The sequence below is a fragment of the Panthera uncia genome, chromosome D4 (assembly GCF_023721935.1).
Source record: "Panthera uncia isolate 11264 chromosome D4, Puncia_PCG_1.0, whole genome shotgun sequence".
NCBI lineage: Eukaryota > Metazoa > Chordata > Mammalia > Carnivora > Felidae > Panthera > Panthera uncia.
The window spans coordinates 61699576-61721091 of NC_064807.1; the positions used below are offsets into that span (position 1 = coordinate 61699576).

The 21516-nt window shown below is 44.1% G+C and overlaps 1 protein-coding gene across 1 annotated transcript in view; it reads right to left on the minus strand.

Moving 5' to 3' along the window:
- Nucleotides 1–259: 259 nt before the first annotated feature.
- The window catches only part of GRIN3A (glutamate ionotropic receptor NMDA type subunit 3A), a 169094-nt gene continuing 147837 nt past the window's right edge, over nucleotides 260–21516 (minus strand). Inside the window, exons 7-9 of the mRNA XM_049635284.1 lie at nucleotides 8715–8879; nucleotides 6944–7020; nucleotides 260–2260 (exon numbers count right to left, since the gene is read on the minus strand). Of these exons, the coding sequence (XP_049491241.1) occupies nucleotides 1918–2260; nucleotides 6944–7020; nucleotides 8715–8879 (585 nt within the window). The 3' untranslated portion in view covers nucleotides 260–1917. The remainder of the gene's footprint in view (nucleotides 2261–6943; nucleotides 7021–8714; nucleotides 8880–21516) is intronic.

Here is a 21516-nt window from a genome sequence, read left to right on the forward strand (position 1 = left end):
GAACATGGGAGGATAGAGCATTTCAAAGCAGAATTGTCCTTTCTGTTTCCAGGGCTCCCCGTTCTGTTTCATCTGTGAGGCTGAAGTCCAACTAGAACCTTCCCACCTCTCTCATCAGTATCTCTGTGCCTACATCCACCCCAGGGCTTTCTCGGACAATTAACTAAAGTGTTATCTAATTACAGCTTAAGGAATTATCTTTCCCTGGGCACTGGGTAGTGCTTGGCGGAAACACAGGAGAAATTTTGTGATTGAGGAGCCTTTCCAATGATGGGCAGCTGTTACAGAGCACCGTGCTTTGGGACAGTGCTGTGAATTCATTGTGGGCGTTCCATTTGATATGAGGGCGGAGCAACATAACTGGTAAGTAAAGAAGTCTAGTCCTGAATGGTGCCCTGGGGTGGAAGTGGCTGTATGGAAGGTCAGTCAGCTGCAACATAAACTCAAAAAGGCTCTTACTTCTCCCCGGGCCTGGAGCAGCCATACTTCTTGAAGTGTTTCTTGAAAAGTAATTGTTGGATCACACCTGTCCATCACCTGGGAGAGTTCGTTAAGAAGTAGGTTTCTGAGCTCACCTCCAGACTCCCCAGCTCACCCCATCTGCTGGGGGAAGGCCCTGGCAATCACGTTCTAATGGGTTCCTAGATGCTTCCTACCTACACTAGCCCTGGGAACTGATGTTCCATAGTTGGCCAGGACTTTCCCTTCCTGCCAGGACATGGATGCTGGCACAGAGGGGAAGCCAGGGTACTGGTATCACTTTCTCGGGGCATTGGGTGGGGCCTGGGGGAGAAGGGAGGGACCACACCTGGTCACAGCCCCTCAGGGATGAGTGGGTGTGGGGCTGGGAGATGGACTGGGTAGTGACCAATATAGCTCTGGACAACACAGGGGACAGTCCCAAATGTTAAAGCTTGGTGTTTGCAGGGGAGGTTTGATTTTGGGATTCCTAGAGCTGAGGCAAGTGCTGATTTGAAAATGGCCTGGAATGTGGTTTGCAGAGCATTTTCACTTCACCCACAGTGCCAGCTCACATGTCCCGTACAGGCAATAAGCAGGGATATTCCAGTATCATCCTAAGGCCACATCCGTGCTTTGCTTTTCTTTATAAAAGGCACACTCTAGTGGAGACGCTTAGATTGGAAGTACAGTCCTATTCATTCCTTAGCCAAAGAGCTTTTCTGGCCTGGAGCTTTTGTTCTTCAGCATGGTGTACATTTTTAATGTACTCACCTCTTCTGTCTGTCCTGTTCCCACTCACTCACCACATCCCTCTCCCCTTTCATAGTCCTACTAAATGTGGGTCAGGATGGTGTCGGAGATCAGGACCCTCTCAAAAACATGGCTGTTGCCTGATCCAGTCAGTCCTTGGTCTGCTGTGATGCTAATGAGTTCACTTAATGTTTTACATACCCGCCTCACTGCCCTTTCTCTGGCCCTTGTCTGGCTCTACATTCAGAATGTAGGAACAAATGTAGATGGGAGACTTGTATCAAAAGCCCCAACCCTGGATAATCCTGTTCTATACAAAGATTAAAACCAGGTATGAGGAACAGTTTTATCTCCTGTTGGTGTTAGGGCAGAGAAAGGGCTAAAACCCAGAACTATGTGTGTGGCACCCGATGAAAAGGTTTTCAGGAGCTGGGGTTGCCCGGTCATTTACAGACCCTTTACCACGCAGTTTACTCTTAATTTACGATCCCTGCTCTTGAAATACCCCTACCCTGGAGAGCTAGAGAGTCAGCTTCTGAAGAGCTGTGGTTGCGTTTTAGGCTATGGGATGAGCAGACTTGACCTCTAAGAAGACTTAGACCTCACCTTCCCCACACTTGTGTCAGTAGTTACAAAAGAGCATTACAAAGTGTCTCAAGGGCTCAGAGGAATGCCAGGAACTGAGAAGGGGAGCAGCACGGTCACCTAGGACTCACAAGTCCGGTTTGTCCTTTGATACTCTTCCAGCTCCGTTTTCCTGCTCACGGCCAGCTGCAGCTCCTGCCGGATCACCTGAATCTGCTTCTCGAGCTCTGAGAGTTCCTGCATCACTGAGTTCCGAGCTCCATTTAGGGAGTCCGCCTTTCCATTGGTGGTCAGCGAGGCAGGGAGCTCTCTTCTTCTCGGAGGGAGTGGGATGTCCTGGTGGGCCTGGATGCCCAGCTGGTTTTGTCCTCCTTCGTCACTAAAGATGTATTTCCGCCGGTTGTCATGACTCAGACTGGAAGTATTCCACACACTGGAATGCTGACGGGGTCCCACATTGGACCTAGGAAACAAAGACACATCAGATTTACCTTCCATTCTGCAGCTCTTAGAGTGCTGTCCCCCGACTGTTGGCCATTTCAAACTGTGGCCGTGGAGCTGGTTATGCATTCAGAGGTGAAGCCACAAAGCCAGGGACAGATTCCTGCTGGAGTGGCACAGGGACAAAAAGCGTCAATACAGTTCTTTTTCAACTGCAGTTCAAGGTCTTAGCAAATCGGAATGGGTGTGTCATCTGGAGGGCTGATGGACCAGGGTGTGGCATATTTTATGAAGTACCTTGGATGTCTTTCCAGTCCCTTCCTGCTGGTGAGGCTCAGAGAGCAGCAGTGCCTTGAAACAGTCTCTGGCCATAAAGATGGTGCTTTAGGAAAAGTGAGAATCTGTTGGACTCGAAGCATCGATACTATCAAACGGCTCATCCTTAGTCCCACAGGACTACTCTGATGTTTACTAGAGTTTGAGCGGAATAAAAACATACAAGCTGCAGGTTTCAGCAAAAAGTTTTCCATTAGAGGGATGACTCTACATGGGCTGAGAATGACAGCTTGGGTCTGAAGCTTAAAAAGAAACCCCAAGAAAGCCTCAAATTCTTGCTGGAATAAAGAAAGTCAATAGAAATAGATTCACAATCCTCCTTTAGGCTTCCATCAAACCAACTACCCCATCTCAGAGATGGCTGTAGACAGGAAGAGTTACTGTCGGCCAGGCACAAGAGGAGGAGGATTTGGTGCCTGAAATCCACTGACAGATGCAATGAGAAGAGTTTCTTGCTTCAAGAACAGACTGGAGCCCTAAGCAGGATAGCTTCTGATTTCTTCTAGCCGGGGAGGAGGACGGTGGGGGGGAGGAGGAGGGTTATGACCACTTTTGCAATCTACCACAGGGCAAACCTAAGTAGAAACACTCTATTATAAAGTCCTTGTGTTTTTGTTCCCATCCATGTAACTGAATCAAGACTTTATTTCTGGATTCTTACTTTCCAGAAGAAGGGGAGGACCTCCAGAGGCAGGGGAACAGGGAGGGGTAATAAAGTCTTGATTCAGTTACATGGATGAGTACAGAAACACAAGGGCTTCATCTTGCCCTGTGGTAGACTGCAAAAATGGTCACAATCCTTTGTTCCTCCTTTCCATCCATGTCCCTCTGTAATGTGACTTTGCAGCTCATCTTTATCAAGGGGGATTCAAGGGCAGGGGGGAAGTCTGGCTTTCCCTCCCCCTTGAATGTAGTCTGGTTTCATGACTGGTTTTGGCAACAGAAAATAGCAGAAATGGCACGTGGCAGTTCCAAGCCTAAACTTTTAAGAAGCCTCGTGCACCTTCACTGAGGGTCCCTCTCAGACCCTGCTGCTACAGTGGGAACCAGTCCAGACTAGTCTGCTGATATAACAGATCATGTGCAGAGAGTCCCCAGTCTTCCCAGTTGACCCAGCCGAGGCCACAGACCAGCCAGCTTAGCTGCTTTTCCCCTCCCCACAAGCTGGCTGCAGACATATGAGCAAATGTAGCCAAGCTCAGCCAAGTCTGGCCCAGATCAGGAAACTGCACAGCTGACCCACAGATTACTAAGCAACTTGCTGTTGTTGTAAGAAAGTTAGAGATAATTTTCTTACACAGCAAAAACTAAGAGATACAGGCCCCAAGCCATTAAAATACATTCCAAACTACCCTGCGGTTCCTTTACATTTCTCATCATCTAAGTCTCATATCAATGAGCAGGTGGCACCAGAGCTTAGCTTTCAAGGGTCCTGGGCTGTGAAACAGCTCCACCGGCTTTACACCTAGATCAGACGTGCAGTTACAATTTTACTTCCAGCCCTACGGTTCCCTTGAATTTTTCCTTCAAATCTTTTCCAGTTGAATTTGAGAAATTCCAAGACCGTCTCATCTGGTTTACAGTTTTCGTGTATCTGGGGGTGAGGAGAAAGGGGAAATGGGGGTGTACTGGAGACCCAGTGGGGTGAAGTATAAACCAAAACTTACATGAAATCCCAGGTTCAATAAACCAAAGACTAGGCGTAGTCTCTTGCAATATCTTTTTTTCTCTGCTTTAAATAGAAAAGGAACAACATCTACTTTCATATCATGGCCCAGAATTTCTTTAAGCCTTTCCTCAAATCCACATGTTAGTAATTTGTTCACCTATCTTTCTTTTTTAACTCAAATCTTTATTCTCCAGCAGGTAGACACACAATCCACCATCCCTGGTCCTCGGGGCCATACTCATCTGCATTCACCCACTAATTTATTGTTTTATCCATTCAATAAATATGGGGCACACTGGAGGGACGCCAAGGTGTAGCAGACACAGGCATTTGCATAGATATTCTTCCAAGAAAAGAGGGAAAGCGTTTTCAACCCAACAGACCTAACTCTGGGACCACAGAATGATTCCTAAGGAAAACCTAGGAGAAGGGTGTCTGCGAATTCTTCTGGTATGTCTGGGCAACCACAGAAATCAGGTAAGTAGAGATAGCCCATGTGGTTTTCTCCAGAGCTTTGTATGTATATCTGGGAGTATATATAATAAAGAATAAGCAAAAGCTGGCTTCCATGACAAAGTCTGGTTGCCAGCATTTACAAGTGCCCTGGTAATCGACATGTGGCTCTGGGCTCCCTATGAATAGAAGATGACAGATACTGGTGTCTAATTGGAAGCCTCTACAGGGTTTAGGTTATGTTTTGTATTGAACCTTCCTCAGCCTTAGAGTGTAATGTGACCTGTGGGTGAACTGCATCTGACACTAAAAATGAGCAAAACGAGCTTCCACAGACCAATTATGTAACACTGAAGTTCAGTACTCCATGAGACCATTCCGAGGAGACGTGACAGCTGGGGGGACCTCAAACACTCACGGCATCTGAAAGGTTACGTACAGCCGGGTGTCTGGCTGTAGCGAGGCGGCACAGCAAGCATGGGCCCAGGATAGGCCATGAGGGTGTGTTTTGTCTTAGCTCCTCAAAATAAGGGGCTCCAAAAGGGAATCTGCCAAGAAAAATGGATCCATTGAGTGGAAGACACATTTGGTTCTCAACTGAGGTGAGAGAGAGGTGACTAGGGATCACATCACGGTTGGAAATGGGATCACTGGGCTTCCTGTTTCTATTGTGGCTGGTAAACAAATGCTTTGTCATGAGATAATTTCTTTGCTGCTATGTCTTCTTGTGTTCCTCTGGTTAAAAAATTTGTGTTAAAAATAATTACAGAAAAAAAAGCCTATGTAACATGACATAGAACAGCTGTGACCTGATTAGTCTACAGCTTGTCGCTGACAGGGCTGCAATATGATCCAGGAATACCACAGACTGAGAGGGTGGGAGGTGCTCACTGACTGGAAAGAGGGGCTCCGAGAGATAACAGAAAGGATTCTGACAAACTAGATGCAAACTGGAGACAATGGGATGGCAGCAGGCCCAGAGGAGGTACAAACGATGAAAAAAAATCATGCTTTTTCACCCCTTTTTCCTTCTCCACTATTATGAGAAGCGTGAGTGGCAGATTTCAAAATTACCCAGAAAGCTGAACTTTGAGCTGAAGCTCTGCCCCAGAGCTGCCTAGAGGGGGTGCCCTGAACTGAGGCCTCTGGGCCTGAGAAAGGAGGAGGTGGGCGGCCCCAGGCAGCACGCAGCAGAGGCCAGCCAGGAGCTGGGCCAAATGCTACCGGCGTCTTCAGCCACAACAGCCATTCCCAGGCTGGATGTGGGGAAGGTGTGAAGCTTCGGTTTTCAGATGTCCTCAATGCATTTAATGCTTTTTACTTCCTATTAACGAGACGCTTTTTCTAGGGAGTTTGTAGGAAGAATGCCAGGAAATGGATTAAGCAGAACATGTCTGTTGCATATTTCAAATATTCCTAGGAGTGCTGGAAAGGAGTAGGGAGCAGAAACATGCCAGAAAGGCAATACTGTGTGAAACGAATTGCCTGCAGTACTCATGAATTAAGTCTTATGTGTACTCTGTGCATGATAACAAGAGCTAAAATGGCTTTGTTTTCAGGGCTTTACATGTATTATCTCATTTAATCCTTACAGCATCTCTAGGAAGTAGGTACTGCTTTTATCACAATCACAAATGAGGACACTGAAGCACAAAAAGGTTAAATAAGTAACTTGCTCAAGGCCACATGTATAGCAAGTGTCTGTGACAGGATTTGGATCCAGATGCTTGACTTTAGAGACCACAGCCTCATTGCTAACCATGACATATATTGCCTATACTGCATTTCAGTGTCCATGTACGTACAGATATATTTTTTATTCTCTGTTCTATTTCTGTTTGAAATCACATATACTTTTACTGAGGGTGCTATCATTACCTTGGTCCTGATTTGATCTGAATTATTTATACATTATTTCCCCTTGGAGCAGGGAGTCTCAGTTACACCTCTCCACTTTTATTATCTTTTAGAAAATTTTTTAAATGTTTGAGAGAGAGAGAGAGCGCGAGAGAGCAAGCGCACAAGTGGGAGAGGGGCAGAGAGACAGGGAGGGAGATACAGAGTACGAAGCAGACTCCAAGCTCCTCCCTGTCAGCACAGAGCCTGACATGGGGCTCAAGCTCACGAACCATGAGATCATGACTTGAGCCAAAGTCGGATGCTTAACCGACTGAGCCACCCAGACACCTCAACATCTCTCCACTTTTATTTTAACCAACATAAAGACACCTGGCGCTGGTCTCTTACCTTTTTTCCACACGTTTAGTCTTGAAACGCTGCTGCTTTTCCTCTACAAATGATGTGTTGAGTGCTCTATGTAATCTCTGGCAGAAAGAACAGATTCACACATTAGAAACACACAGTCTGGGACAAAGTACCTCCTGAGATTCAACAGTGTATCTCGTTGTTACTAATATTTTAGCCTCTTTAAACACATTTCCAGGGATGCCCCAAAACAGATCAACAACCTTCAGCCCTGAATCTCAAAAGAACCAAATTCTAAGTTGTTATTCTACCTGGAGGGAAAAAAGTAATTTGATAAGTAGCTTAGAAACACTCTGGGTTGGGGGCACCAGGGTGGCTCAGTCGGTTGAGTATCCGACTTCAGCTCAGGTCCTGATCTCGTGGTTCGTGGGTTTGAGCCCCGCATCGGGCCCTGTGCTACCAGCTCAGAGCCTGGCGCCTGCTTCTGATTCTGTGTCTCCCTCTCTCTCTGCCCCTCCCCTGCTCATTCTCTCTCTCTCAAAAACAATAATAAAGATTTAAAAAAATTAAAAAAAAACGCTCTGGGTTGTAAAAAGGTATGTGACAAAAAGAAGAGCTGTCACAACGTGTGTGGCAAAAGGCCTTGTGGAATTGCTAAAGGTGAGTCAGAAACTTAAGTCTGAACTTCTTGCCAGCCAAAACAAAGCAGGCAAGCATTCAGAATGAATGAAGCCAGTCACGTTAGCACACAATGAAGGTAACTTGTCTGTGGAGTTCTCCTGAGGTGACCAAATACTTTCCAGGATGAAGCAGGAAGAACAGGGTTCCAAGTGAGGAAACCAATGACAGTGACTTATCAAAAAAAAGGGGGGAGGGGATGGTTAGCACACAATGAAGGTAACTTGTCTGTGGAGTTCTCCTGAGGAGACCAAATACTTTCCAGGATGAAGCAGGAACCCTGTTCTTCCAAGTGAGGAAACCAATGACTGACTTATCAAAAAAAAGGGGGGAGGGGAGGGGATGGTGTTAACACAACGGAGAGGTTGGCATCTGGGCAGCCGGACAGCCCAATGAGGCCCAGGAGGCTGGAGGGAGCCCCGAGGGAGCCGTTGGCAGGAGATCAAGATGGCACCGTGGGCCTCTGCCTCACCGGGGTCAGCTGATGCTGCTGCCAGACCTCTCCCCTTCTGATTCTCAGTACCCTTTGGATTCTTCTACTTTGGCCCTCCGTGCCAGCTGCCTTCAGGGGGCACTGTGCAAGGGAATGTGCCTGAAGGGCTGGTTGGCCTGGCAGTTTCAGTCCTTCCGTGAATGAGTGTGCTGGTGTCTGCCTTACCCGGCCGGCCTTCGATCCTGTGTGGCTCTGCCTTGGCACCAGTGGACTTGGCACTTTGGGACCATTGAAAATGGGGACAGAATAGAGCTCAGTGGGTTCATCTAAAGGGAAACAGGGATTCGAAGCTCATTTAATGAGTTTCAATTTTAGCTAGAATGGAGTCTGTAGGAAATAAATCTTTCATACCATCTCTTCAGATTGTCGCTATTAAGTGAAATCAGGTTAAAAACAATTCTGTTGCTTCCAATGTGAACAACAGTGGAGGTTTATAGGAAAGGACAGGTTGTTGTGGGATAGGCTAATTCAAGGGGAAAGTGAATTAATGGGATAGAAGAACTCCATCTTCTACACTGTCTACACCACCCTAGGTCTTTTGGGAACTTGTCACCTGTCGTTCTGACTCGGGGCTCTGGACTCTCCCACCACTGGGAATTCTGACAGTTAAGAATACTGGAGCAGGACACCCGCGGCACTCACCTGGCTGGTGTGGAGCCAGTACTGCAGCCTAGATTTGTTCTTGATTCGTGGAAGCAGCAGCCTGTACACTATGTGCTCACCAATGGTGGTCAAGATGGACAGACCAAATCCGACGCACAGCAGCACGAAGAGTCCAGAGAAGTGTTTGATGCCCATTTGCAAAGTCTGTGGCAGAGTAGGAAAGGAAAGGCCATGAGTGTGATTCTCCTCCTGGTCCCAGGCTTGTTTAAAAAAAATTTTTTTTTAATCTTTATTTACGTATGAGACGGAGACAGACCGTGAGCAGGGGAGGGGCAGAGAGAGAGGGACAGCTGTCAGCACAGAGCCCGACGCGGGGCTCGAACTCACGAACTATGAGATCATGACCTGAGCTGAAGTTGGACGTTCAACTGACTGGGCCACCAGGCACCCCTAGGGTTGTTTTTAGATGCAGATACTTTTTCCTTGGACCCAAGCAGAGTAGGAGAGCATCCCTCCCTGCGAGCTCGGCAGCCTTCACCATACTATACGTTGTGAGAGGAACCCAGCCAGGACCAAGGGCTCCTGAGCAGCACACTTTCCAGGGAGCTGCACACACATAGTTCTATTTTATGAATGGTTCCTGCGTCTGGAAGGCCCCACAGTCACTACAGAGAGACTGAGAGAGCAGGAGACACCAAGAATTGAGACAATTTAACAAACTAAAGCACCGAACAGTTATCAAGGAAAGAACCTTTCTCAGGGACACAGAATGAGAAGGTTTAAGGGGAAGAGATGATGAATTCGATAATTTTGACATTTAGATCTGGCAGGAACATAGAGATCATCTAGTTCAATGTCCTCATTTTATTATTTTTTTAATTTATTGTTTTTAATGTTTATTTTTGAGAGAGAGAGAGGGAGAGAGAGCGCACACAGGGGAAGGGCAGAGGGAGGGAGACACAGAATCCAAAGCAGGCTCCAGGCTGAGCTGTCAGCACAGAGCCGATGCGGGGCTTGAACTCACAAGCTGTGAGATCATGACCTGAGCCAAAGTGGGTCACTTAAACAACTGAGCCACCCAGGCACCCCTCAATGTCCTCATTTTACAGATGAGGGACCTGGGACCAGGGAAGTGAAGTAAAATCAGGCAGGTCACAAAATTAGACAGCCAGAGAGGAGAAAAAGGAAGGACCTAATATTTACTGATTGCTTACTTTTTTGCACTGAGATAGGCATTAAAACCACAATTGACAGTTGGACTGAAGTTCTTTCAGGTTTTAAGCGGCAGAGCTGGTCTATGATTCCATGTTTGTTTAGCTGCGAAGACTAGGCTCTTTCTGCTGTACAACCAAACAGCAGTAGTTACATAACAATAGTTACAACGACTATATGGGGCAGGCACTTTGCTAAGTGATTTACATATGAGATCTAACAGAATCCTCACAAATTCTCTATGAAATGGGTATTACTTGGTCACAGACATCAATAATGACAGTCAATCCTGCAGAAAGAAAGACTTCTGACACACCGGGTGCCTACTACATGTCAGGCACTCTTGAAGTACCATGGGATGAAGACAGGAGGGTTATGTCCCTGTTTGTCTTTTTTTATTTTTATTTTTTTAATGTTTATTTTTGAGACAGAGAGAGACAGAGCATGAATGGGGGAGGGTCAGGGAGAGAGGGAGACACAGAATCTGAAACAGGTTCCAGGCTCTGAGCTGTCAGCACAGGGCCCAACGCGGGGCTCGAACTCACGGACCGTGAGATCATGACCTGAGCTGAAGTCGGACGCTTAACCGACTGAGCCACCCAGGCGCCCCACGTCCCTGCCTTTAATCAGCTTGAGTCTAGGGAGGAAGCAAACATTTATACCCCATGATACGTACGCTGATCCAGGTCTCCTCAGTTTTGTAGAGGAGGTGGCTTGTGAGATAAGATTTAAAGTAAGAGAGGTAGAACGTGGAGGCTTGGTGGGAAAGTAAGCACTCTGAAGGCGGCAGAAACGGAGGGAAAGAAGTGACCTCTGGTGCAGTGGTGGAAGAGGTTGTGAAACAGACCAATATGGCTGAGGGGGAGAGTGCAGCAGGCGTGTGTCGTGAGGGAGAAACAGGGCCCACTTAGCATGTCAGTGCTAAGGAGCCTGGTGTCATCCCTCTGCTGAGGGCTTTTGACCACCATCATTGTCATCATCAATAATTATTTAGCAGTTAATTGTGGAAGGCGTAGCTCTGAACACTTTATCACTGTAGCAGCTTGCTTACTATTCATAACAACCTATGAGGTAGGTACTTAGGGACAAAATAGCTTAGCAACTTGTCCAAGGTCACATAACTAGCAAAGGTTAGAGCTGGGGTTCAAACCCAGGCAGTCTGGCTCCAGAGCCTATACTCTTAACCATCTCACTTGACTGATGTCAGTGTCCTCCCATTTTCTCTCTCTCTTTTTTTTTTTTTTTGGAGACAGAGCATGTGAGTTGGGGAGGGGCAGAGGGAGAGGGAGACAGAGAATCCTAAGTAGGCTCCACGCCCAGCATGGAGCCCAATGCAGGGCTCGATCCCATGACAATGAGATCATGACCTGAGCCCAAATCAAGAGTCATATGCTTAACCGACTGAGCCACCCAGGCACCCCTTTTTTTTCCTCCCCTTCTCTTGAGGGGTTTTCCTTTCTTTCATTCTCTCCATTTCTACCTCCAATCCTGAATAAATAGCTAGCCAGATGTGATTCAGGCATGGGTCTGCCTCCTGGGTATACCAGGAAGTCCATCTGAGGGCAGCAGAGGTAGAGCTTGGGGATTTCAGACTCCAGTGGAGTCTTTTTTCTTCCATGACAGCACCTGCAGCAATGGCTCTGTATCAATGACAGCTTCTGGGATCCCTGGAGAAGTAATGGCTCTAGGTGAGCCGGGGCACAGAGCATGCCCCACGTATAGGAGCTTGAGCACAAGGCAGGACTAGGGAGACCACCTGAGATTGAGGCAGATGCCCAGCGCTAGGGAATAAAAGAATGCTGGTCTAGGAAAGGCAAGAGGTGTATCAGGTCCCGAGAACTACACAGGTCCCATGGATTCTCCTGGGACATCTCTGTACCAGTGGTGACCACCCATATAATGCTGACCCCCAGAAAGTAGATTATGAATGTGTCTGAAAATAGTCCTTGGGCTGGACCTGTCGTAATGTGTATGGTATGTCTATTATATAAGGATTCAATGAGTTGTTACTACTACGGTAGAAGAATAAAATGGTGGAATTCATTTCCAACTTTAACACTAACATCATCAAACATTCAGCAAAACACTCAACATACTGGCACTGCTTTCTTATAAGTTGCTGCCAAGATGAGGGAGACAAATGTAACTTATGGCGAAACATCACATCTTGCCTTTGCACGCGTGGCTTCCCCCTCTTGTGCATGACAAGAACTGGTCTCATTTTCCTCTCATTGCCTCAATAACAAATAAGCTATATTCAGTTTATTTTACACATTTTTCTTTCAATTTCTGTTGTTTACACCCACATACATTTAATAGACTAACAGATAGTTACCGTCTATTGGGTGTCTAATGTGTGTGCCAGACATCATACATGCATATTATGATCTTATGATAACCCTATTAGTATTATTATCCCCATTTCACATTCAAGGAAACTGAGTCTCATAGAGATTAACTACCTTACCCAAGATCTTACAAGCTAATAAATGAAGGAGTCTGGCTATGGATCCAGGACTGTTTGATGCTAAAGCCTGTGCTGCTTTTCAAGCGAACACCATTTACAGGTATCCCTTGTGATCTGAACTCTTAATATTTATTCCCTAGAACAACTTGCAGATATTTTAATTCAAAATCCACCATCTGAATTGAAAATCCACTATAATCTTCCTGTGAGCATCACCGAATGTGTTTAAATTGGGTCTGAGTCTGAGTGATAAGATGTCTCGCGGCAGTTGTGATATTCAGTTGTTCTTCTCCCAGGATCATGTTGAATGAATGTGCTGTGCATTAGCTATGTGCATCTGCTCCACATATCATGCGAAAAATTTCTTTCTAATAAAGTGGAACTTGCTCAACTTCACATTTAACATTGGCCAGAGGAAGAAGAAGAGAAGCAGTGGATATTCAACGTCAAATCTTGACAATAAATTTAAGCAATGCAGACAAAATGATGGCGGTTGCAAGTGACGGGAGTATGGACATCATTCAGAAGTGCAGTCAGGGCCCAGGGGTGTGTTGTCAAGAGCCGCATAAGTGACGGCAAGGCAATGCCAACAGACATGAGGTTCGTGTTTTCCTCATCCCATTGCTTCTTCTGAAGCTTCATTTGATAGCTTGCAGCCACACACATCTGGGGGCTCCAGTGCCAAAGAGAGAAGACTGTCCTAGGATTTAGCCATGGGCAAATCTCACGCATTCATGGCTTCACCTAGTCCTTCACATGCTCGTTCTAGGCCATCTGATGTCACTGAGCTACCTCTTTAATCAATAAGTAACCGCTCAAAAATTTGCCTTGCTTGCTTATTTTATTTTACTAAATATTATTTGTATTTGTTATGCTTTTTTTAACATTTTATTTTAGTATTTACGTTAGTATAAATTCATTGCATTGTGGAGGGAAAACATACTCCGCATACCGCACCCGTGAATATCCACTAATTATGCTTTCAAGAAGCAGTATTTTAAATGCTTTATATTATGCAGAAATCGGTGATGGATTGTCATTTATAACAATACATGCATCATGTCTAAGCTATTAAACATTTATACGTGTCTAAGACCGCTTTAGACAATTTAAAGAAATTGACTGGGGTTTTGGGTGAGGTGGGAATGCTTTGTGTCCTTTTTTGTTTTTGGTTTTCATTTTTCATTTAAAACAATGGAAAGGACTCCCACCATCTGGAAATTCACTAGCCAACATACTTCTAGGAATGGACTAGAATCAGATAAAGGGAGATGCCTGTACTGTCAAATGTCCTGAGTGGTCTCTGCCCACACCATCAGTGCTCCCAGTGATACACAGAGGCCAAGACCACCAATTTCGTTGCTGCCTAAACTGTGCTTTGTGTCTTGCTCAGATGTGGACATTTGAAACATCTGACAGCTGGTTAGATAACTGACTAGTTCTGAAACCTCCAGCAGGAAATGCACTGAAAGTATTTCATGCACCATTTGCCTTAGATGTGACTAAGTCCCGAGCCCCCAGTGCACATCTCTCAACACACGACAACTACCACTTTCTGTATCCTCTAAGGAGTTGTCTATACTTGTTTTCAAGTCCTCTGTCCTCATTCTCTTTTGGATTCACTCCAATCAGGCTTTTTGTCCCAACCTATAACCTCGATGACTCCTGTCGAAGCCATCAATAACCTCCACATTGCCAAAGCCAGATCAGTTTTCACCTTATTCATGTATCAGGTTGGACACCATTGATTATTTCATCCTCTTTGACATATTTTCTTCACTGTTTCAAGGATACCTTTGTTCTACTTCAGTCTTGTTTACTGGTCCCTCCCCACCTTTCTGATCATAAACGTTGGCATGCCTTTGATTCTTTGGCTACGTTCACTTTCCTATCCAGACTCTTGGCTTTAAATACTACCTATATGTCAATGACTTGTACATTTACATCTTCCCCAACTCTCTACTCAGTCTCTCTACTTGGATATCTAATGGACATCTCAAACTTAACACATTGAAATAAGCTAACTCCCCGCCCCCCCCCACCACCATACACACACTGGAAACTGCTTCTCATAGTCTTTCTCATCAAAGAATCTCCATCCTTGAAATTGCTCAGGCCAAAATCCTGAGTCATCTTTGACTCCTCTCTTTCTTTAGCCTTCCATACCTAGTGTGGCTGAAAATATGGTGGACCCTACCTTCAAAGTTTACCCAGAGTCTGATGGCTTTCCACCACCTCCACCAGCCACTCTGGTCTATGCCACCATCATCTCTTACCTAGCCTAATGAAATAGGCTTCTATTTGATTCCCTGACCCCCTCAATCTGTCTTCTGCACAGGATTCAGCTTAACCTCCTCAAAATACCATGTCATTCAATGACTGGTGACAGTATTCCATCTCATATAGAGTAAACATCAGAGTCCTTACAATGGTCTACACGACCTTTCATGATTTAGGCCCACACTTCCTGACTTCATATCCTTCTCTCACTTGTTCATTCTGCTTAGCTACTTGGGCTTTCTCATGCTTCTTTAAGTCTACGGAGCAGGTGAGGGTCTTCGTTTTCTGTTCTCTCTGCCTATAACTCTTTAGCCAGCAATCAATACTGTTCCTTCCCCACATTTTCTGCAAGTCTCTACTCAAATGTCATTTATCAGTAAAGTCTACCCTAACCGTGTGGTTAAAAAGGCAAATCTTGGGGCCTCTGGGTGGCTCAGCGGGTTATGCATCTGACTTCGGCTCAGGTAATGATCTCGCGGTTCGTGAGTTGGAGCCTTGCGTCGGGCTTTCTGCTGACAGCTCCAAGCCTTGAGCCTGCTGCGGATTCTGTGTCTCTCTCTCCCTCTCTGCCCCTCCCCTGCTCACACTCTGTCTCTCAAAAATGAATAAACATTAAAAAATTTTATTTTTTTAAAAAGACAAATCCTGCCCTTCTCCCCTTTCTTTCCTGGATACAACCTATCCCCCTCGCTGTTCTTTTTCCCTACTGAGATAATATGTATTAGTTTATTGCCTATTTCACTCCTCAAGTAGAATGTAAGCTCTAAGAGGCCAGGGATTTTGCCCATTTTGTTCTGAGCACACACTAATTGCCTAGAGCAGTGCCTAGCATTTGCTAGGTGTTCAATTAATATTTTTTGAATGAATGGATGAAAGTATATGAAAGCTGGAATCTTTTTTTTTTTTTTTTTGATAATGTAAATGTACACAAAATTTTACCCCAAACACTTTCGTATATCTCAGGAGATTTTTAGAATAATTCTGTGAAGGGAAAGATAGAGATGGATATTCTCAATTGATAGATAAGAATACAGTTCCGGAGACCTTGGAAAACTTGCCATCCTGACTTCTAATGCCAGTGTTCATCATTCATCACTCTGGGGACCTCACTGGGGGGAAATATATTTACAATTAAAAAAGTAAAAAATTGGAGACAGAATGTAATAATTTTAGCTGGCTTGTGTATATTGTACTGATTTTATTCCCTTCATGTAGTTTTGGTGGGTCTACCAATCACAGATTCCCTGTTCTTTGGCCCCCTAATGCCAAGCATGTGACCCAAGGTAAAACCAATTTGCATTTGAAGCAGAGACTTTTGGCATCGAAAGTGGGTGAGGCTGAGTCATTTCCAATGTCAGTGCCTCAAAGGCATAGGCCCCTATTTCCTGCCACTAATATCCCTTGAATCCCATGGCTCCAGAGGCATCATCAGTTACTCTCTTTCTTACTCCAAAACATCGAGTTCCCCGCTATTCTTTTGATAATCTCTTCTTTTCCCCTTGCTTTAAATTAATCTGTTGCTTGCAACCAAAGAATCTGAGCTGACAGACTGCTTAAAGGATTAAGCTCCTCTAGCTCTGAGGTACAAATACAACCTCTCTTGATATAGACTTTATTTCTCATGCAGAACCCTGAAATGAATGGGTGAGCCTGTTCTAGGCAGATTTCTCTGACAGGGTGAGGCTTTGCTTTTCTCTGCCTCCAAAAGCTCAGTGTATAGTAGGTGCTCAATAAATAGCTTATTAAATACAGTATATATCTGAAAAGAAACTTAGTTATTACTCTCATGATTTCCAACACCTTGTAAATATGCTTCTCTCAGAGCAAAATAACTGCAAGAACCAGGGGAGATCATTTCATATTTCAGTGATTTAGTGCTTTAAACTTTGCATGGTCTCCTCTTTGAGTCTGCAAAATCCAATCCTGGTGTTCACAATAATTTTCGTTGTTCTTAAAAAATTTTTTTTTAATTTATTTTTTGAGAGAGAGACAGAGAGAGCAAGCAGGGGAGGGAGAGCGAGAATCCCAAGCAGGCTCCACACTGTCAGCACAGAGCTAGCCTAGATGTGGGGCTTGAATTCGCAAACCATGAGATCATGACCTAAGCTGCAACCAAGAGTCGGACGCTTAACAGACTGAGCCACTCAAGTGCCCCTTTTGATTTTCTTTCATAAGAACAGCCCCTACTCCTGTTCTTATTAAAGAAAAACAAAAGGGGTGCCTGGGTGGCTCAGTTGGTTGAATGTCTGACTTAAGCTCAGGTTATGATCTCACGGCTCGTGGATTTGAGCCCCGTGTCAGGCTCTGTGCTGACAGTGGAGCCTGCTTCAGATTCTGTGTTTCCCTCTCTCTCTGCCCCTCCCCACTCACACTCTCTCTCAAAAATAAACATTAAAAAAAAAAAAAAAGAATAGGAGTAGGTGGGGGGAATAATGGTTTTAGTGAGAGGTAAAGAAAAGAAAGGCTGTGGAGCTTCTGAAATATGGATGACTCCTAGATACTTGGAAGCAAGATGAGTAGGAAGCAAATGCTGTTTCTAATTTAGAAAACCTGATTTATATATATATTTTTGCCACCCACTCTTTTGACCAGAAGAACAGCAGCTCAATAAATTTGGCAGATTCGTTGTTGCGTCTATACATACTACCCTCTGAGGGTAGTCTGAGCTGTCAGCACAAAGCCTGACACGGGGCTCAAACCCACAGACCGCAAGATCATGACCTGAGCCCAACTGGGCTGCTTAACTGACTGAGCCACCCAGTAGCCCCTACCTCTGTCTTCTTTAACCTGGAATCTGCTTAATGGCTCTGTCACCATGGCACTGCCCATGCTGCTGAAGAAATTCTCTCTCTCTCTGTTGCTTACATTTCCCAAGCCCCTGTTCCTTCTAGGCTTTGACAACCATTTTTTAGCCTTGGACCTGGTGCTCAATTTGCCACATTAGCTCCATTGTGCAGTCTTTTGAAAATCTAAATTTATTATTAAAACAACTCAGAAAAATATTTCTAAAACTTAGAGATGATTAACCATAATCCTTTTCCTATACAAATACTTTCTTGTTTAAAACAATATTTTAGGGGCACCTGGGTGGCCCAGTTGGTTGAGTGTCCGACTTCCAGTCAGGTCATGATCTCTCAGTTAGTGAGTTCAAGCCCCACATCAGGCTCACTGCTATCAGCCTGTCAGTGAAGTGCGCTGCTTTGGACCCTCTGTCCCCCTCTCTCTATCCCTCCGCCTCTTGCACTATCCCAAAAATAAATACAAATTTTTTTTTTTTAATTTTTCAGTAATCTCTACACCCAACATGGGGCTTGTGAGAAATAAGCCACTGACCCAATCAAAGGAGGGACACGGATACTAGGAGCACAGTGAAGTGAGGCTTTAATCAACGTTCTTGCAAGAGTGCGTCTGATGGGCAGGCACACTTGGGGCAGTTACAGCAGACAATCTATCTCCTAGCTTGCAAGTCCCTCCCCTGGCTCCTCATTGGCTGAGTACTACAGAGGTTACAGCCTTATGCAGACATCACCTATGTCCTATGCCTACTAAGGCAAAAAGTAGTCTGATTGGAACAAATGTACATTCCCTGAGGTGATGCAGAGACTTTTGGTCCCTCTCCCCTTTGTTCTTTGGTTCATGCTTATTGCAAAGGCCATGAAAATAAGCCTAGTGAAGCAGAGAGGGGAAGAAGAACCAGGAAGTGAAGGGCTCAAGGGTCTGGGACTCCATTATGGGGGAGGGAGAGCTTCATATATATATATTTCCAATAGGTTGTAAATCTACTGTTAATTAGACAGCACAGCTTTTGTTTGCTTTTTCTGAAAATGAATCATCTCCCTTCCTTCTCACAGGGCTCAAACTCACAAACCCAAGGTCAAGAGTCTCATGCTTTACCAACTGAGCCAGCCAGATGACCCTACAAATACTTTCTTTCAATTCTTCATTTTCTCTTCTGAACTGCATATGAACCATACACATATGTATTTTCCAGAGTTATGTAACCATAACATATAACAATCATCCTTTTTAAAAAACAATACAATTTTTAAAAAATGTGAGTTTAGTCGTTTTATTAATTTTAATGACTCTATATTATCACCTATTATTTATCATAATTGACTTAACTAATCTCAAACTGTCAAGTGTTTGATTTTCTTTAATATTATTCATTATACATACACGATAAATATTGCTGCAACAAAAAATAATTTGTGTATAGCATTTAAAAATTGTTTTTGCTTCTCTGACATACATATTGCAATGGGTGATGTTAACAGGTTAGAGAGTATAACCATTCTGATGCCTTGTAGTGTGTGAAACAGCCCTCACAAAATGTGAAGAAAATCATTCCCAGGGCTGCCACAATGCACAGATTGCTCACATTCTTGCCAAGCCTGTTTCTTTTTTTCTTTTTTTTTTTTTTAAGTTTATTTATTTTTGAGAGTGAGAGAGAGACAGAGTGTGAGTGGGGGAGGGGCAGAAAAAGGGAGACAGAATCCGAAGCAGGCTCCAGGCTCTGAGCTGTCAGCATAGAGCCTGATGTGGGGCTCGAGCCCACAGACTGTGAGATCAAGAGCTGAGCCGAAATTAGATGCTCAACCGACTGAGCCACCCAGGCACCCCAAGCCTGTTTCATAATTAATCATTTTTTCCTGTTTTAAATGTTCTGATTTGTATTTATTTAGTGAGGCTATTTTTTGATGTTTGTTTTTCCTATCTCCTTTTGTATGAATACTATATTTGTATCCTTTGCCAATTATAGATTTCAGACAAGGTGAGGCTTTTTACTGGAAAAAGCTATTAACCTCTTTCCAAACATGTTATTTATGTTTCTCTAATTTTTAAGTTTTACTGTTAGCTTTGTTAGATTTTATTATACAGAAGTTTGAAATTTTATATGGTACATTTATTTTGACTATTATAAATTCTTCTATTGTTTCTGTTGTTACAAGAGTATCAGTTGGGATAAATGTTTTATGAGCAGTTGCTTTATTTCTGAAAAATAACGGGCACTTTAATCCATCCTGAGCTTTTATACTAAAGAGTGGAACACGTTATTTTCTCTTTGTTGAGACTTTCCATTTCAGCTCCTTGCTTCAGAGGTGCCTTAGTCAATGAAAGCTCACACTCATCTTGGGGTGGCATGCATTCCTTTATGATATGGGCTTTGATTTAAAATTTTCAGATTTTAAAAATATTGGAAAATAAAAAAATTGTAAGGACGGGGACGCATGGGTGGCTCAGTCAGTTAAGTGTCCAAGTCTTGATTTTGGCTCAGGTCATGATCTCATGGCTTGTGAGATCGAGCCCCACGTCAGCCTCTGCGCTAACAATGTGGAGACTGTTTGGGATTCTCTCTTTCCCTCTTTCTCTGCCTCCCTCCTGCTCGCATGCCTGTGAGCTCTCTCTCTCTTTCTCTCTCAAAATAAATAAAGAAACATTAAAAATTTGTGAGGACAAACATCATGTAAAGCAAACAACAAAAAAATTCACTGGTGGGTCAGAGTAAGCCTCTGAACTGTCAGGTTGTATGCAGCTTTCTGGCTGCTGGTGTCCCTTCAGTGTTCTGTTTTTTCATTGTGAATCAGCTAATGCCTTTAAAGCTGACACATGATTTGCTGCTCTTCACACAGTCATCAGCCTTTGGGATAGCTACAGTAGCAAATATGAAAGGAGAGGGGTCCAGTTCTGATTCTCAGTCTAGTGGCCTGACTTTTATGATGTCACCTTGTCCTTAAAAACACCCAAACCTCTTCCTTTTTGAGGCATGCAAAATAGACAAAACACAGTAGCTATACCAATGGCCTCCTACATGCTAACAGAGAGAATCAATAGCATAGAGAAGTGAAGAATAGAATTTGTAACTAAACAACACAAAAATTTCCTGAGCATTTTCCCTGAGAATGTGTCTAAAGCATGATAGACTTAAGAGGATAAACCAACAGTGCTAAGGCTGTATTTTCTCCTGTGTTTAAAAAAAAGAGGTGTTTAGTGGTTTGGGATTACAACATATGGTAGAGAGCAGAGACAATTCATTAATATAGGATTCCTAACAACATATTGTTACTGACCTGTACAGCTGCGGAGTATATTGGTTGCTGTTATCAGTTTAATCTAAATACTGTCACTTATTTTTCAAAATGAGATGAAGGTAGAAGATAACTTAAGACTGTCTTGCTTAAATGACATGTCAGATAAAGGGCTAGTATCCAAAATCTAGAAAGAACTTATCAAACTCAACACCCAAAAAAATGAATAATCCAGTGAAGAAATGGGCAAAAGACATGAATAGACACTTCTCCAAAGAAGACATCTAGATGGCTGACACATGAAAAAATGCTCCACATCACTCATCATCAGGGAAATACAAATTAAAACCACAATGAGATACCACCTCACAGCTGTCAGAATGGCAAACATTAACAACTCAGGCAACAACAGATGTTGGCGAGGATGGGGAGAAAGAGGATCTCTTTTGCATTGCTGGTGGGAATGCAAACTGGTGCAGCCACTCTGGAAAACAGTATGGAGGTTCCTCAAAAGATTAAAAATAGAACTACCCTATGACCCAGCAATTGCACTACTAGGTATATATCCAAGGGATACAGGTGTGCTGTTTTGAAGGGGCACATGCACCCCAATGTTTATAGCAGCGCTACTGACAATAGCCAGAGTATGGAAAGAGCCCATATGTCCATCGGCAGATGAATGGATAAAGAAGATGTGGTATATGTGTATACACACACACACACACACACACACACACACACACAAAATCGAGTATTACTTGACAATCAAAAAGAATGAAATCTTGCCATTTGCAACTATATAGATGGAACTGGAGGATATTATGCTAAGCGAAATTAGTCAGAGAAAGACAAA